Genomic DNA, 17391 nt, shown 5'->3' with positions numbered 1-17391 from the left:
CAGGTTCACTGCCCTCAAAGCTGAGGAGGAACCAAGTGTGGGGTCAAGAGAAGCATCTCAGCTGACTGATCCTGAGCCATGCAGAAGCACCAGGAAGAAGCAGCCAGTGACAGCAGTGGGCAACACCCTGCTGCAAGGGACGGACACCCATCTGCCAACCCGACCTGTTGTCTAGAGAAGTTTGCTGCTTGCCAGCTGAGAGCTTATGGGTAAGGATTAAAGAGAAGACCAATATGGGCGACAAGGTAGTGAGGGCCTGCTATGAGCCCCCTGACCAGGAAGAACAAGTGGATGAGGCCTTCTATGGACAGCTAGAAGCAGCCTCCTATTTACAGGCCCTGGTCCTCGTGAGGCACTTTCACCACTCTGATATCTGCTGGAGGGGCAACAGAGAAGAGCATAAGCAATCCAGGAGGTTCCTGAAGAGCATCAATGACAACTTCCTGACACAAGTGACAGAAGAGCAAGGGAGGTGCTCTGCTGGACTTCATACTCACCAACAAGGAGGGGCTTATCAGGGATGTGAAGGTCAAAGACAGCCTTGGCTGCAGTGACCCTAAAATGGTGGAGCTCAGGAACCTGAATGGACAGAGCAGGACAAAAAGCAAGATCACAGTGTTGGACTTCAGGAGAGCAGACTTTGGCCTCTTCAAAGATCTGCTCGGTGGAGCCCCATGGGATAAGGACCTGAAGGGAAGAGGGTCCTAGAAAGATGGATAATATTCAAAGACCACGTCCTCCAAGCTCAAGAGTTCCATCCCAATGAATATGAAGTCAGGCAAAAATGCCAGGAGGCCTGCATGGATGAACAAGGAGCTCCTGGAAAAAAAATCAAATACTAAAAAGCATACAGAAGGTGGAAGCAGGGGCAGGTAATGTGGGAGGAATACAGAAACACTGTCCAAGCATCCAGGGATGCAGTTAGGAAAGCTAAAGCCCCAATGGAAATTAATCTGGCCAGGAATGTCAAAAACAAGAAGGGTTTCTGTAAGTACATAGGTGACAAAAAGAAGACTAGGGAAAATGTGGACCCATTGCTCAATGAGATGGGGGACCTGGTTACACAGGACATGGAAAAGGATGCAGTACTGAATGCCACCTTTGCCTCAGTCTTTACTAGCACAACCAACCTTCAGGGGTCCCAGGTGCCAGAGATCAGGGGGAAAGGCTGGAGTAAGGAAGATGTACCCTTGGTGGAAGATGATCAGATCAGGGAATACTTAAGCAAACCGGACCTACATAAGTCCATGGGCCCTGATAGGATACATCACAAGTGCTGAGGGAGCTGGCAGATGTCATTGCAAGGCCACTCTCAACAATCTTTGATTGATCACGGCAACTGGGAGAAGTGCCCAAGGACTGCAGGAAAGCAAATGTCACTCCTATCTTCAAGAAGGGCAAGAAGGAGGACCCAGGGAACTACAGGCCAGTCAGCCTCACCTCAATCCCTGGAAAAGTGATGGAGCAGCTAATCATGGAAACCATTTTTCAGGTACATGAACAACAAGAAAATGATCAGAAGTAGTCAAGCATAGCTTCACCAAGGGGAAGTCATGCTTGACAAACTTGATAAACTTCTACAATGAAATAACTGGCCTGATAAGAGAGGAGAAAGCAGTGGATATTGTCTACCTGGACTTCAGTAAGGCCTTTGACACTGTCTCCCATAAGATTGCCATAGACAAGCTGTTGATGTAGGGCTGGATGAGCAAACAGTGAGGTGAATTGAAAACTGGCTGAAAGGCCAGGTCTGGAGAGTGGTGATCAGCAGCACAAAGTCTGGTTGGAGGCCAGTAACTAGTGGTATACCTCAGGGGTCAATATTGGGTCCAGCCCTGTTTAATATCTTCATTAATGATCTGGATGATGGGGCAGAGTATACCCTCAGCAAGCCTGCTGATGACACAAAACTGGGATAAGTAGCTGATATGCCAGAGGGGATAAGTAGCTGATATGCCAAAGGGTCATGCTGCCCTCCAGAGGGACCTCAACAGGCTGGAGAAATGGGACAACAGGAACCTCATGAAGTTCAACAAGCAGGAGTGCAAAGTCCTGCACCTGGGGAAGAACAACCCCATGCACCTATACATGCTGGGGGCCACCCAGCTGGAAAGCAGCTTGGCAGAAAAGGACCTGGGGGTCCTGGTGGACACCAGGATGAACATGAGCTGGCAACGTGCCTTTGCCGCAAAGGAGGCTAAGGGCATCCTGGACTGCATTAGGAGGACTGTTGCCAGCAGGGCGAAGGAGGTGATCCTTCCCTTCTACTCAGCACTGGAGGCCACACCTGGAGTACTGTGTCCAGTTCTGGGCTCATCAGTACAAGAGAGACATGGACATACTGGAGAGAGTCCAATGAAGGGCCACAAAAATGATGAAGAGACTGGAGCATCTCTCCTGTGAGGAAAGGTTGAGGCACATGCGACTGGTTAGCCTGGACAAGAGAAGGTTCAGGGGGGATCTTATTAATGTATATAAATACCTGAAGGGAGGGTGCATAGAGGACAGAGCCAGGCTCCTTTCAGTGGTGCCCAGTGACAGGACAAAAGGCAATGGGCGCAAACTGAAACACAGGAGACACCATCTGAAGACCAGGAAACACATTTTTACTCGAAGGTGACTGAGCACTGGAACAGGTTTCCCAGAGAGGTTGTAGAGTCTCCATCCTTGGAGATACTCAGAAGCCATCTGGTCCTGGACAACCAGCTGTAGGTCGTCCTGCTTGAGCAGGGAGGTTGGACCAGATGACTCCCAGAGGTCTCTTCCAACCTCAGCCATTCTGTGAATTTACCTCTTCCATTGAGGCCAGATAACCAAAACTGATATTCCACTGGTCCCTCGATCATAGTATCATAGGGATCGTACAATTCCTACCATACTAATATCCTGCAGCTTTATGACTGCCAAACGTGAAAGTTTGGGTTATCTGCTGCCATTGGTTTTCCTTAAGGGGTTTTGAAAATAGGCACTGTGTATTTTTTTGCAATTTATCAATGAGATGACAGAGTAATGATTTATACTTTTAAGATCTTTAATTCAAGTGTTCTGTGATCATTTTAGAAGCAGTAAGGAAGCCCCACAGACAACTGGCCAGCTTGTGCTATAAAACTTCAGCTGGAACTCACCACTGCTCATGCTGCAAGGACAAGTACAGTATAACATCGCAAAAACACTTCAATTAAAATTTAAAAATCCAATCCCCTTCAGAAATAGGCATGCTTATCTTCATAAACTAGTTCATGTACAAGAAATGAACAGTTTTTGTAGAAGTTCCTTTTATTTTGCAAAAAATTTATTACTCACTGTTGTACAAAATATACCTAAAACATGATGTTAAGATAATGTTGACGTAACTAGATAGTTTGCAAATTACCTAGTTGAAGAGAACAAATCTTCACAATTTTTAAGGTGATTCAAGACAGTAACAATGAGTGAATTACACATTTTGAAATATTTCATTTGTAAGCTTTACACAAATGTTATCTGATAGTTAGTATTTGTAAACCTTAACGCTTTATACAAAATTTTCATTCACATAATTAGAAGATACAATTAAAATAATGTTTTACAGTTCATTTTTTAAAGCATCTCAATTACCTTTCTACTCTTGGTTTTACAGAAATAGCTGGTTCAGTTCAGAACTTTGATTTTTAAAAGAGACAAATAAGTAGAAGTGATTCCAAATTTGCTTTGTTTAAAAACAGACAAAAAATGCAAGTAAATAATTATCTGTGTTTGTTGAAATGTAAAAGAAAAAAATTAAAACATTTTTAAGGTAAATTAGACTAGAAAACATTATTTTGATTTCAATAAGTTATTATTTTAACTCCAGAGCAGAAAGTTGGTTTTATCTACTTAAAATAGCCAATGCCAATTCAATTAAAGCTCATCCAAATTTGGTCTATTCTTTTAGACCAGTACCACTATTACATTTCATGAGGAAAGAAACCATATTTCCAGCAGTTTCTCTACACCACCCCCCAAGTAATTTTCAAAAGAGTGCATTCTGTTATTTATCCGAGGTCCTTCTGAACTATAGGATTTTTATATAATTTAAAAAAACAAACAAACAAACAAAAACCACCAAACATTAAGGGGGGGGGGGGGGGGAAGACATTAACATTACCTTAAAAAGTGTATAGCCAATAACTAAAGATAAAGATGCAAGACACAAAGAAGCAAGGAAATCACTAGGGGACAGATCTTCACCTGGCATAAAGTCAGCATAGCTCCACTGGCATCAGCAGAGCTATCCTCAATTATATCAGCCACAGATCTGCCTATCCACGTACAGCAAAATTCATTAATGTTAGTGATAAAGAAGAGTAGTGTTTGGAACAGTAGCGTTAGCATGCATTTTTTAAATAAAGTAAGTTCGCAACACCTTCTCATCTAGTATTTTGCTGCTGGTGACTGTCACTCTTACCACTGGCAGTGTATCTAGCTCAGGATGAATTCATGACCACTTTCAAATGATAGACTAAAATACATCTAACATTGGTCTATGATGTTATTAGCCACAGCTAGTTCTTACAAAAAATATTCTGAAGCCCATCTACAGTGTGAAACAGAAGGTTTTAAAAGTACTATTTTATAACTTTGGTAAGTTTTTATATTGCCATGGGTTTTCACTGACCATAAGCTGTGTGGAATGAACTGCAACCACTGGAAGTCAGCAGCAACTGTGCCTTGAAATTTAGAGCAGTGTGACTCTTAGTTATTACTAATAATTCCTTTTAAAGATCATTAGCTATAGTAAATTTTAAAATATATCTCCCTAAGGAATATGTTTACAGAGAAAATCCTAAAAGCAGAATTATAGCAAAAGAAATAAGTAATTGCACAAGTTTCTCTCTCTCATAGGCAGGAAGATGTTCTTTTAAGGCATAAGAGAATTCCCAGAGGGCAGAGGAAGATTACTTAACCAGGAGTGCAAATATTAAAAACATACAAAACCTGGGAACCAGAGGCTGAATTCCAGAAATAGCTTATGGCAGCATTCAACTGCCATCTGCCAAAGGTATTTCAGACTTTTGTATATATATATATATATATGTAGTGTATATGTATACTTAATCTAGTAAAATAACAAGTGGGATTCAGATGATTTCTGCCAGAGATCTGTGTAAATGCTTGCCTCTACAACCACCACATAATACACTCAAAACAGACCATTTATCCCATTGTAATTTTGCATCTCAAATAAAGCTATCTTTAGAACACGTTATTAATGCAGTGCATGCTCAGTCCCTTTGAGTTGTATCTTCTGTCAAGTTCTACTTACAGAAAGAAACAGTTTAATGAAGTCCATAAAAAGGCAATAAAAAAGGTAGTGGTAGCTACAGGGGACAAAACTGTTGGCAATGTTCATCATTTCTGCAACGATACTATGTTAAAACTCACAAGAAACTGAGGTACAAACTTACATCAAGTAAACATGAGATTTGTCTTGCATTCATTTGAAGTATGATAGTTACCCCTATTTCCTGATTATTTTTTTTTAATCTTTTATTTCCTTAAAAGAAAAATATATACTCGCATACAATGCTGATACCCTATGTGGTGATGTCATAAATCCCTTAGGATAGCAAGTTTGATGGGTGGTAACCCATTAGGAGAAAAATATATTTTTGAATATTATTTTACATATATACAATATATATATTTAATTTTCAATCAAAATATAGTTTTCTAATGTATTCATCAGTATTTTTAATGTGAAAAATGAAAGAGTGTTTTGTATCTCAGTTTGTATAAGTTAAAAATTAACAAGGTTTTTGATATCCACCAGCTATGTTTTTTGTTTTATTTCTGCAGAATTAAAAGAAAACAAAGAAACAGTGAGTTAAAAAGCTTTCCTTCTCCAAAGCCAAATACAATAAAATTTTGAAGCTGAATAATTAACTAAAAGGACAACACTAAGTTTTGCATTTTAAGTAACCACAAAGAATAGGAAATGTAATCTAAGTAGAAACTAGCATTACTATATTAACATAGTCTAAAGAAAAAATATTTTTAATCCCTTATTTTTGATTGAATGTGCCTAGCAGAGATTAAAAAAAAATGCTGTAAATTTAAAGTAAGAGTTATTTACACTCTCACCAGTCTATATTAATTTTGATAAACCTCTCCCCCCCTCAATTCCAAAATACCTAATATCACAAAAGTATAACAGCCACTTATTTACAGTTTTTTTCAGCACTGTGAAAGGCACATTTATCTTTTTATGCATGTTTCTGCTAATGTCCTAAACTTGGGTTCCAGCTGATCTAAGAAGTCAAGTGCCTCTTCTTCATGCTGATCACTGCAGCAGCCTACAGAGCCAGCCAAGGATCCTTTTCCTTCATAGTTATATGAAAGGAGATAATCTTCAGAATGCTTCTGTTCTTCATCCTGTCTGCATAGGTGCACCTTCTGCATAGGAAGAGAACACACCTTATTATTTTCTTAAATTGTTATTCTAAACATATTGCATAAAAATAATTTCTTTTGATTTACCTTTCATTGATTAATTTTTAATCAGAGTGTGTCCTCTAATGGATTCCTACATACAAAAAATGCACATGATTGGTCTATATCATTAAGACTACAAAATATAAGTATTTAATAAAGAAATCATTTCTACTAATCATGTATGTAACAATAAAAGAGGAAGAACCTGTTTAAATAACCTGTCAAGCAACTAAAATCCACTTGAAATTAAAAGACTGATTTACACATAACTAGTTAGGCAAGTAGTGAGAGTTTTTGATCTCCAAAGCATGGAGTAACTACATTTCTAATGCTGTACATTCATTCATGCACCATTGCTAAGACAAGTATCAGGTTTAAATCAGTACAAAGCAAGCAGTTACAATAAAAGCAAACAGACATTGTCAGAAAAACTCACAAAAGCTCAAGTAAAGTAATTATTCTAAATGAGTAAATATTCTAAATGAAAAATAGCATACTGCCTATAGTTTAAGCCAAGAAAATAAAGTCATTTACACTTATGTCTAAAATATGTAAAGGATGACTTCTTGAAAGGGCAATATTCCAAAGGAGAGACAGGAGCAAAGGAGAGGAAAAACGAAACAAAACCAAAAACAGAAAGCCACCTTTCTAGCACAAATACATGTCTTCCTTGAAAAGTCTGCATATATTCATCATAACCGACACTCCAAAAAAAACCAGTTTCAGAATACTTACTTCACCTAAACGAGGATGTGTGAAATTATGCCATTCTGAGTAGGAGTATCTACACGTATCCATCATAGGCTGTCCTCCTCCTTCTTTGACTGATCCCAGAGTCTGATGTCCGCCTCCCTTGACTGATTCCAAGGTATGCCCTCTTCCTTTTACCATTTCAAATGTTTGTTGATCTCCTGTTTTTATTCCATATCCTCCTTGATCACTTGTACTTTGTAGAGGAATTATATTGTGATCCTAAAAAAAGATGCAGCAGTGGGGATACCTTTACTTTTTTTTTTTACTTTTTTTTTTTTTTAATTCAAAAGATGAAACAGCAATCAGGAACTGTCAATAGTGAAAACTGAAAAGTCTCCAGCTTTGCACTGTGATATTTTGAACAAAAAGCTATCCTTAGTACTTAGTGTATAAAGTTCAGTAAGTGGTCTTCGGAAAGGATGCCATGACAAGGGGGAGGGAAATCTGCTTTTAAATATGATATGAGATCCAAAAACTGAATCTTTATCCCAATGAAAGCTGTACTATAATCCATATGCTAGTTTCTTAAATTATCATGTAAAAATAACGTTTGGTTTTCAAAGTCAACAACCTGTAATCCATTAAGCCAGATATACAGTCATATGCATAAGTTTCATTCTGTTTCTTCACACATTAAGTCTGTATACTGAGTGAAATATGGAAAAACTAGTATGGGATCACAAATTAAAAACTACATTATCAGTTTATAATGGCACTACATTATGCTTCATAGGCAACGAGAAATTTGACACTTGTCACCATTAGAATTTCTTGGTTTTCAAGGTGAAGTAAACTCAATGGTTTTTAAAGTAATCTGCTTTTCTTGAGGAGGGCAAAGTAAGTGGGTGAGGGACAGAGGAGAAGGGGAATAGTCTGAAGAGCTAAGTCCTTGTATATGAATGCAGTCCTGGGCTGGACTATGTTCATGGTAGACTGAATCTTTAAAAAGTTTAGATGTCAAAATCAAGAACGTATTTCATGAACATGGACTGTTCAATTATATTTTTTACACTGGCTCAAAAATTAACTGTATTTGGGGTCGCTTTTCAGGGGAAGGGCAGAAATTGCACCTGTGATCTACAATGAGTACCTGCTAAATTTAAAGTCCTTCTCCAAGGAAAAGCAGTAACGTTTTGGCATAAACACACATTCAACATAGGCAAAAGAGTAAATTTCCATCTAATCTCATTGTTGAAAATGACTGAAGTGATTAAAATGTTCCCCGCAAGTTCCAACCAAACAGTTAAAGTCTGGAAGAATTATAAGCAGCCAGGCTAACAACCACAGGATATGTTTAAATATATATGGTACTACCAACTCTGCCTAAAATAAGAATTTTCAAATTCTTGTTACATAGCAAAGCACATCTAACAATCCCTGCGTTTATTGCTTATTTCCTTTACTAAATTGCTTACTTGCAGGTGGTCCTGTTCTCAAACTGAAATGCTATGGATGCCTTAATTACATATTTCCACATTGAAGTAAATAGACAACTTACCATCACCTCTTCTCCTGGAGCTTCTGTATTTGAAATTATTAAGTTGTGATTGGCACAATCATCAGTCACATGCCTGTGCATTACCCCAGAGCCACAGCAGCCACAAATTGTGATCAGGATTACTATGGAAAGGAAATAAGGGAGGAAGATACTATGAACTTTACCTCATAATGGTATCTGTTTGATAATGAATTTTGTTGTATTAGCCTTTTTAAATACCTACACATCAAGTATGGTTTAAAAAAATTATTTATTTCCAAAAATGCCCACACTCAAAACTGTGCATATATACATTTATTCCAACAGCGTACAGAGTTTTCATTACACTGTTGAACTATTTCATTCTTCTAAAACGCATCTTGGTTTCCCCAAAATAAATGCAAGCATCCCTTATGAAAACACTGTGACTGCAAAATTTCACAGTAATAAAACATTAAGACCAAATCCAGGTGAAAAATCATGTCTTATATACAACTTTGTTGTAGGCATAAGACATTTTTCATGTATGAATACGCAGATGTTGAATTATGTCATAAAGAACTAATATGCAAGCTAAAGGTCCCAGTACCAAAAACAACTGCTTCACAGAAAAGGTCATCAGAACCCTGGAGGACTTCAAGCATTATGTTACAGAACAATCTTATTTAATTCCTTGTATTCAGCTTATTCCTCATATAATAATACTTTTTGTTGTCATGGAGACTCAGCCAGAAATGACTTTGCATAAAAGAATCATGAGCAACTAATATTTCTCCTAAACAAAGGACTAAACATTTCATTCAGGGAACCACTCTTTCCTTCTCTTTTCAAGTTGATAGCTTAAAAATAAAGAAGCCCGTGAGAAATAGAGCAGTTCTGCCTAACTGCCCACTGAGCAATTTGATCTCTGAACGTAATAAACTTCTGTGGAAACCGGCCAAGAGCCACTTTCAAGCTCATTTAGCTTCTGCAGCTATCAGCGGTCAGCGAAATCTGCATCAGTGGTTCCAGTGGGTCGCCTCCCAGTGCTGACAGATGGGAAGAAGACATCCATGACAGCACCAAGTAGAGGATACATAGGGTAAAACCTAGCCACAATAAAATAATGGGTCTATCTGGGAGGAATGCAGTCAAGGGGTAGCAACAAAAAGCTAGCTAATGTTTCACAGAGTCCCCCTACTGAGCGTCCTCACATCCGAAAGTTCCATCTCTGGGAATTTGGGTACCTGCCCTGCTCAGATAAAACATGGATCTATCTAACCTTCAAAACACGTGCAGGTCTCGGTGTTCTATCTACCTGAGTAAGAACAAGTAGCTGAGACTGAACAGGGGCAAGACAGGTTGATCATTACCAGAAAAAATGGAAGAGAAAGAAGAAAAGACAGGGAAAAAAAAAACCAAATGCTGAAGTATTTGTTACTGTAGCATGTCCTCTGGTGATTTTTAAAGATGTTATTAGTCAAACTATGTCTGATTCTGGTAAAAAAATGTCGTGGCTTTGCTATTACATATCACTGTCACCACCTCACTGGTTAACAGCAATATCAACCTGCTAAGAATCTGTTAGTCTTTGGGCAACTCCAGGAACACAACATGTATTCAATGGTTTGGTCTGTTGTGGAAGTATCCAATCTGCCCTTCAACACTACACTGGCTCTTGTAAAATTCCTTGTGAAATCCAATGTCTCAGATACTCCATGTTTTAATCCATGATACAAGAAAGGTCACAAAAAGCTCTAGGAAATTTATTTCAGCATTCCTACAAACAGAAATGTGCATTCCAAAACCAGCACTAAACTCACAAACTACGCTATACTCGCCTGAAGACAAGATCTGATAAGCACTACAAATCCCATCTTCTTTCAGTTCAAGTGCTGAATACAGTTTTTTTGGCGTTGCCAACATGAACACACAGGACGTCTTACATAAAAGGTACTTAAAAGAATAAACAGAAATTCAGACAGTAACTACAGGACAAGATGAGAGCAAAAAGCCTGTGATACCAATACAAATAGAGCAGGTATATTAAGTCAGTGATGAGGGCTATACAACTGCCTAAATAAAAAAATAAAATTTTGAATCAAGTTTGAATCAGGTTCTCTCAGCTAATTTTAAAATTAAATGGTTTGCACTTCATGGTAAAAAAACAAGTGTACTTACGTAGCAATAAAAGTGATCCCAAGATCATTGCAAGGATGGCCCATACACCAAGAGTAACATTTCCTCTAGTATTGTCACGGGGCATGGTATTGCATTCAGTTGGAGTAACACAATCACAGAAGTTAACTCTTATGTGGTTCTCTCCTACCTTTCCTCCATTATCCATCACACTTATAGGAATAGTGTATGTTCCAAATAGAATGTCACCCTTTGGTGAAAGATACACAGAATTATCTGTAAAAAAAGACAAAAACAGATCTAGTGTTAACAATACCTGAAACTCTGTTGTCACAAATGCAACCGTAATCACAATCTTCTCTTCTGTTACAGCTATACTGCTACCAGATCTGCATTAGCTAGTTTAAAGCTAGCTTAAATGAGTTGACACAAAACTACATCTTGGAAGGATTTATACTTTCAGCACCTTTTAAATGTTAGAATTGAAAAAGCAAACCTTATACAGCCTTCTGCCAACATATGGTTTGAAACTCTGAAGTTGATTCAGTTCATTATAGTAAATGACAGTATTTGGGCTTACTAGTAAAGACCATCAACTGAACTGCCATTTATTAAAAGGATTTCTGGTAATGTGATTGGAATAATTAATCGTAAACTTAATTTATACCTCTTCCACTCTATTGCTATATTCAGTGGGAATGCCTATATCCAGTGGGAAGTAAAATCCATTTAGTCTGCTGCTCTGCTTAGTGGCAATGATTAGTGACCACGTTTTAATGGGCAAAAAAAACAATTTGTAAAAAATATGTACAAGATCGACACTGATGTACATAATGGTTGCTTTATGATGAGGTATATGAAACCACATGTACCATCTAAAATGTTTTTTCAGTTTGCCTAATATAAACCTTGAAACTCTTAGATGTCTTTGCTCTAAGACTTTGCTGTCTTTTGCCTTTCGTTAGTGAGTGTTTGTCTGAACACGTCAGAATCAGACCCTTTTCAGGCTAATTCATGACAACATAGTAGCAAATGTATGTGCTGCTCTTGTTGCCATCATCTGGTACCCACCAGGAAACCACCATCGGCTATAACTTTTTATATCAGCAAATTTTAGGAAACAGTGATTGCTTTGGTAATAAATTGTTTATCTACTTCTATCAAAATAATAAAAATTAACATAAATATATTAAGGGGGATAGTAATGTTTTCTTTCACCCAGCTCAGCTTTACCAAAAACACGCTGGTTGACAGCAGTACTAAGAAAAAAAACTGCCAGGATTTTTTTAGTCAGCCTCTAATCAATTTTAGGTAAAGTTTCAGTTTTCCTGTTCTCCACCGTTACAGCAGCCTAAGAAAAGTTGTATTTTTCTTTGGAGTATTAGCCATTTCGTTTTTAAATTCCTTATGAATCATGAATGTATACTTCCTTTTCCAGAGATGTTGATGCAATGCATTACATTGGTTTTTGTTCTCCCACCTAATCTTTTTACATCATAATTTCAGACAGCAGCTGATTGCTAACCCAAGGATGTCGGGGACAGATTCTTCTTTATGCCTGAAGAGGCAGAATATAATATCCTTCTCCTTGCCTTTGTGGTGCCAACAGTGCCACCTTCTTAACTTCTGCAAACTGTTTCAAACTCAGGACAGTTAAGATAAAGAATACTTTAGCTGTTCCCCTTTATTTCTGGCATACTCTTGATCTCCTGTACAGCAAATGAAACTGAGGAACCACTAGAGATCATCAGGGCTACCTTGTTAGCCCCACTGACTACACCAATTCCAAACATACATTCATCCAATCTATTCTTACAGTCCACCTAAGGGAGAGGCAGCAAAGCTTCCTCTGGCAACCTACAGCTAAGCAAGGAGGAGGAAGTCTTAACATACCATTGTGTCGAGTTATCTTCCACGAGGAAGCCAAGCTATGGTCAGTTATGCGATATACAAACGGTGTGCTGTAAGGAGACTCATCACCATCCTCTGCAGTAAGGCAGATAGGTTTTCTGTCTCTGCACATTATATAGTCGGTTTTAGTGATTCGGGGGTAATTCTTGTTCCCAGGCTGGATGACAACCTGAATTGTTCCAGTGCCTGTTTTGCCATCTATGAGAGAAAAATAACTACCTTTAGCACTTACTTCTAACATTCACATATTTACTTCTGGTCCAAACTTTCACAATGAAATATCATCAACTGCATATCCAAGCTTAGAAGTAAGGTGGAAAGCAGCTGCTGATTTAGCCAAAAAGAGAGAGAGACTTCTCACAGCTCTCTCTTGGCTGCTTCTCTTTGCTTGGCTGGTTGTAGAATGGGTCAACAGCTCCCAAAGCTCCATATTCTGCATGTGCAATACATTTTGTTGAGCGTGTGTATCTGTGTGGGGACAGATACTGTTCTAACAGGAGGACGAGAGGAGAAAGAGCCCGTAAATCAGGGGTAAAGGATGCTAAGCCAAACAGAGTCAAAAGCAGAAAGTGAAGGTCTACAGCCTTTTTCCTTCAGGAAGGAGAAAATAAATTACACTTTCTCTACTCTCACTTCCCCTGGGAACACGAACACTTTCAGAAACAGTGGGCTTCTTTCTGTCCTCTTCCCTCTGAGTCACCATGCAGTAGCGGGATTCAGCAGTGACACATACTATGTCACCAAAGTCTGCATGCAAGAAGTGAATGAGCCTCCCTCCTAATTACATTTTTTCTAATACAGGAATGGTCAATGCTTGTATATGCATTCCAGTGAAATTATATCAAGTCTACTTTTTAAAACTTTCTCTAGAGATACCTGATTGCAGATGCATATATCATGTTTACTTTATATGCAACAGAAGTTCTAAACAATTTAAATTCATATTATTTACATTTAATTTTAATATGCAAACTTTGGACAGAGTTAGAATTTTTAGCTGTAAAGCAACTTCCAAAGGTCTGCTCTTTACTCCCAGTGATGCTTAAGCACATAAGGGCTCAAACTAAATCCTGCCATTGGATTTAGGAAGGCAGTCCATTTTTCCTTTTTAATGTAAGATACATACTTGAGAATTAAAAGTGTGACCTATAAGCCTAACATTTCTCCTTGCTAATCCATTTGCTACATTTAGCATTTGGGAAGTGAAAGGTGTATTTAATCTTCTTGGCTAGATGATGTTGAGGCAACAGTAGGTCTTTTCCTACAATAAATGCATATACACAAATTAATCGTAAATAATAGATGATCACTGACACTAAATCAGGACCAAAACTTGTTTTAGAATGAGAATCTGAGTGTACAACCCTTCCTTTACATTCAGAGTAATCTGTAAGAGGTCGTCACCTGAGCAACACATAGTGTGAACACTGTTACAGAACCTAGATGACTGAGAATAAGAGTAAGAGCGTAATAACATACAGCAATGAATACAGCTATTCTTAGAGGTCCTTTTAAATTAAGGGTTTCCAAAAGCAAAGACCCCAAGAAGTCAAACAGAGGAGGAAACAGTAAGAGTTGCAAGGTCAACTTTTTTCCAAAAAGTTCTCTCTCTCTCTACTTTCTCTGTTGTCAACTTCACAGCTGCCAGGTGCTATCACTTAAAAAAAATAGTCAGGAAATAAAAGGAATACAATCCACAGGAAAAATCTCTCAATTTAAACTTAACAAAGGATTTTAAATGGGAGCAGATAACTTTTGAAAACCTTGAGAATTTGCCCCAATTTCTTAAATGCTTTCCCTGCCATATAATATTGCCTAAGCATTTGATAGAGCTATCGCAAAGACAAGACAACGGACTAGGTGGGCCTCTGGTCTGAACCAGTATAGCTGTCCCCACACTAAATTTGCACATAAACATCTATTACAGACCACAAAGAATACTGACAACATTTAGTACTCACTTCTGTCTATTGCGAGGACTGTGATATTGCATTGACCTCGTCTCATTTCTCCTACATCTCGGTCCAAAACTTTAATGGTTCTGACTTCACCCGATTTTTCATCTATGCTGATCCAATTACATTGGCCGGGTGGTATCCGGTAGCTGTGAAGAATAATTTGTTTGTTCAGTTAAAGATCTCAAATATACACACACATGTATATGTACATACACACACATACATACATAGATACATGTATTCATATGCACACACACACATATATATAGCATCAACAACTATTTCCCCCACTTCCTGTATCCCGCCCATGCTGTACTCCAAATAAACTGGTAGATAACATTGTTTCATACCATATGCCTTCGCTATTTCCAGTTTCTGGATCTTCTGCTAGGTATCTCCCAATACTCGTCCCAATCTCCTCGCATTCTTTAACATCTAGGCGTAAGTGACAGGGTTTAAACACCGGCCCCTCATCCACATCCAGGACATGCACTGTAACAGAGCTGGTGCTCTGGGAAAGTTGTTGTGAATGTGGTGCCAGCATGTAGGGTGCCTCGTTTTTGACTGCAATCACAATGACCCTTTGCTTGGAGCTTTCGTAGTCCAGTCCCTGCAACAAAGGTGGGGTGTTGTTTTTTTTCCTTCAAACCAATACAAAACTTGATATTGTTTTCACTGCCCAATTATGAAATAGATAAAACTGTACCACATTTATTTATAAAAGAAGTCAGCTATCCTTCTGGAATATCCAGCTTGAGACACAGTAAAGGCATGTGATTTAAAAAAAAAAAAAAAAATTAAGTTCTAACTTAGTCAAAGAAAAGAACCTGAGGAACTACGGCTAATAAGGTAAGCAGCAGCACTGTAAAATTTTAGATTAATACTCTGACAGTCAATTACTAATAGAACTGAGATAATTAAACATGGTGGGGGATTTTCTCCTCCCATATCTAGTTGGTCATTATTTTAGGTTATGTATACTTCCTTTCCAGCCCAAGTCAATCACACTTCTTGCTAGCACCTACATTTATTTCCTAGTAAGACTTCACCCATTACAAATACATCTGAACTTGTGGGGTTAATCAGTATCTACCATTTATTCTTCAGACACCTTCTCCAAGGTCATCGTATGCCTTTAATAGAGCTATTTATATCCTAAAGTTATAATACTCTCTAGTCTACTACAACATTACACTAAATATAAGAAATTTCAACTGGGTTAGTATACCAGGGACATAGCTTTAGAGAAAGCTCTAATTATTACCAGCAACAAAAAACATAATTTAAAAAAAAAAACTAACAAATTTAACTGGCATCTCTACCCTTACGATGTACATCTTCAAATTTCAATATTAATCTTCTCTGCTCCTTAGAAGTTACTTGTTATTGCAGTTTTAACAGATAACAAAAGAGGCATGAAGAGGCAAAGGGACATGCTGAAGTACAGGTACAGTGGTCCTTCTACCTCACATCTGTAAAGTAGTGGGTATAACAAGTAACAAAACTAACACAGTCTTACACGTATGCAGACTCCCTCACATCCCACAGAAGCAAACCTGATGTCACTACCCTGCAAAATAAAACCTGGAGAGTTTTATGCTGAGTTAGTAAGTTTAATCAACTCCCAGAGAGAACAAGACTGAAGGAGATGGTCATCCCTCCCCTCCTTTGCCACAATCCCTTTTCTGTTAAAAACCCAGCCACGAAGCATTCCTCAGTTACATCGTTAAGTCTAAACAACTCCAACTGTGGAACCAGGCAAAAGCACCAAGCTCTTCTGGAATGACAAACTGATAGGAATTCCTTGAATTTTGTGCACGCAAAACTGAGGAGTAGTCTGGAAGATGAGTTTTGTAGGTTAGGCACCACACACAAGCCTCATTTGAAGTGCATTACGCAATCTGCTCTAGAAGAGTGTTCAGATCAGGAAGAAAGCATGATTTGCCTGATAGTTACAGATATTCTTTGAATAAAAATGAGCTCTAGATGATTGGTTTTAAAAGCAACACCTGAAGACACACAAATTTTCCTCTATCAGTTCCATTTTTACTTACCTTAACAACACACAGTATTCCTTCATTTGTGTTTTTGTCTGTTGTAATTTCAAAGGACTGATCATCATTTCCTCTTATAATTTCATACACTGCTCCTGAGCCAGGCGAACCAGGTTCATCAAGATCAACAACAGAGATTCTGAGTATTTCTACGTTCACTCTGTTTTCCTCCACTCGTGTTTCATACTTGGAGTGTCAAAAAAAAAAAAAAAAAAAAAAATTAAATCAGAGAGTACTGTTCTACGACGCAGGACTGAAGAACACTGTATTTAAATAAGACTACTTAATCCCAAGGGGTCAATTTACCAAGCTGCTGTAATGATTTATTTTGTTTTCATGCATTAGCATATTTCCCCCACTCCTCCCTTACGCCCTAAGTGAAGCAGTAAACATTTCCTGCCAGCACAGTTGAAATCTCAGCTGCTTCATACACTCAAACTATCACTGACTTAATTAAGTCTGGAATTTTCCTTCCAGGAAAGGTAAAGTAGCACAGTTTCCCCCAGTTACATTGGCTATAAATGCTAATTCGTGTACAACATGATCAAGCTGAGCATTAGAAAAGGCATTGGGGTAAATTAAAAAAAATATATGTAAACAAACCACAAGAACTTGAAGAAAAGCCAAGAAGGGTGAAATACATCTCTACTTGGATGGCAAAGGATGA

General features: G+C 38.2%; 1 protein-coding gene across 2 annotated transcripts in view; it reads right to left on the bottom strand.

Moving 5' to 3' along the window:
* Window positions 1-3085: 3085 nt before the first annotated feature.
* LOC140647688 (desmocollin-1-like) overlaps window positions 3086-17391 on the bottom strand; it is a 27290-nt gene continuing 12984 nt past the window's right edge. Inside the window, exons 9-17 of one of the 2 annotated variants that reach the window (XM_072852576.1) lie at window positions 16725-16910; window positions 15021-15280; window positions 14674-14816; window positions 12695-12910; window positions 10844-11077; window positions 8705-8826; window positions 7189-7425; window positions 6499-6544; window positions 6286-6414 (exon numbers count right to left, since the gene is read on the bottom strand). In XM_072852576.1, the coding sequence (XP_072708677.1) occupies window positions 6509-6544; window positions 7189-7425; window positions 8705-8826; window positions 10844-11077; window positions 12695-12910; window positions 14674-14816; window positions 15021-15280; window positions 16725-16910 (1434 nt within the window). In that variant the 3' untranslated portion in view covers window positions 6286-6414; window positions 6499-6508. Of the gene's footprint in view, window positions 6415-6498; window positions 6545-7188; window positions 7426-8704; window positions 8827-10843; window positions 11078-12694; window positions 12911-14673; window positions 14817-15020; window positions 15281-16724; window positions 16911-17391 lie in introns of both variants that reach the window. The other variant, XM_072852575.1, reaches the window with a different exon arrangement.

This window comes from Ciconia boyciana, chromosome 2, assembly GCF_034638445.1.
Source record: "Ciconia boyciana chromosome 2, ASM3463844v1, whole genome shotgun sequence".
Lineage (NCBI taxonomy): Eukaryota > Metazoa > Chordata > Aves > Ciconiiformes > Ciconiidae > Ciconia > Ciconia boyciana.
Note: the sequence above shows the minus strand (reverse complement) of the source record. Positions and strands in the feature narration are given on the sequence as shown.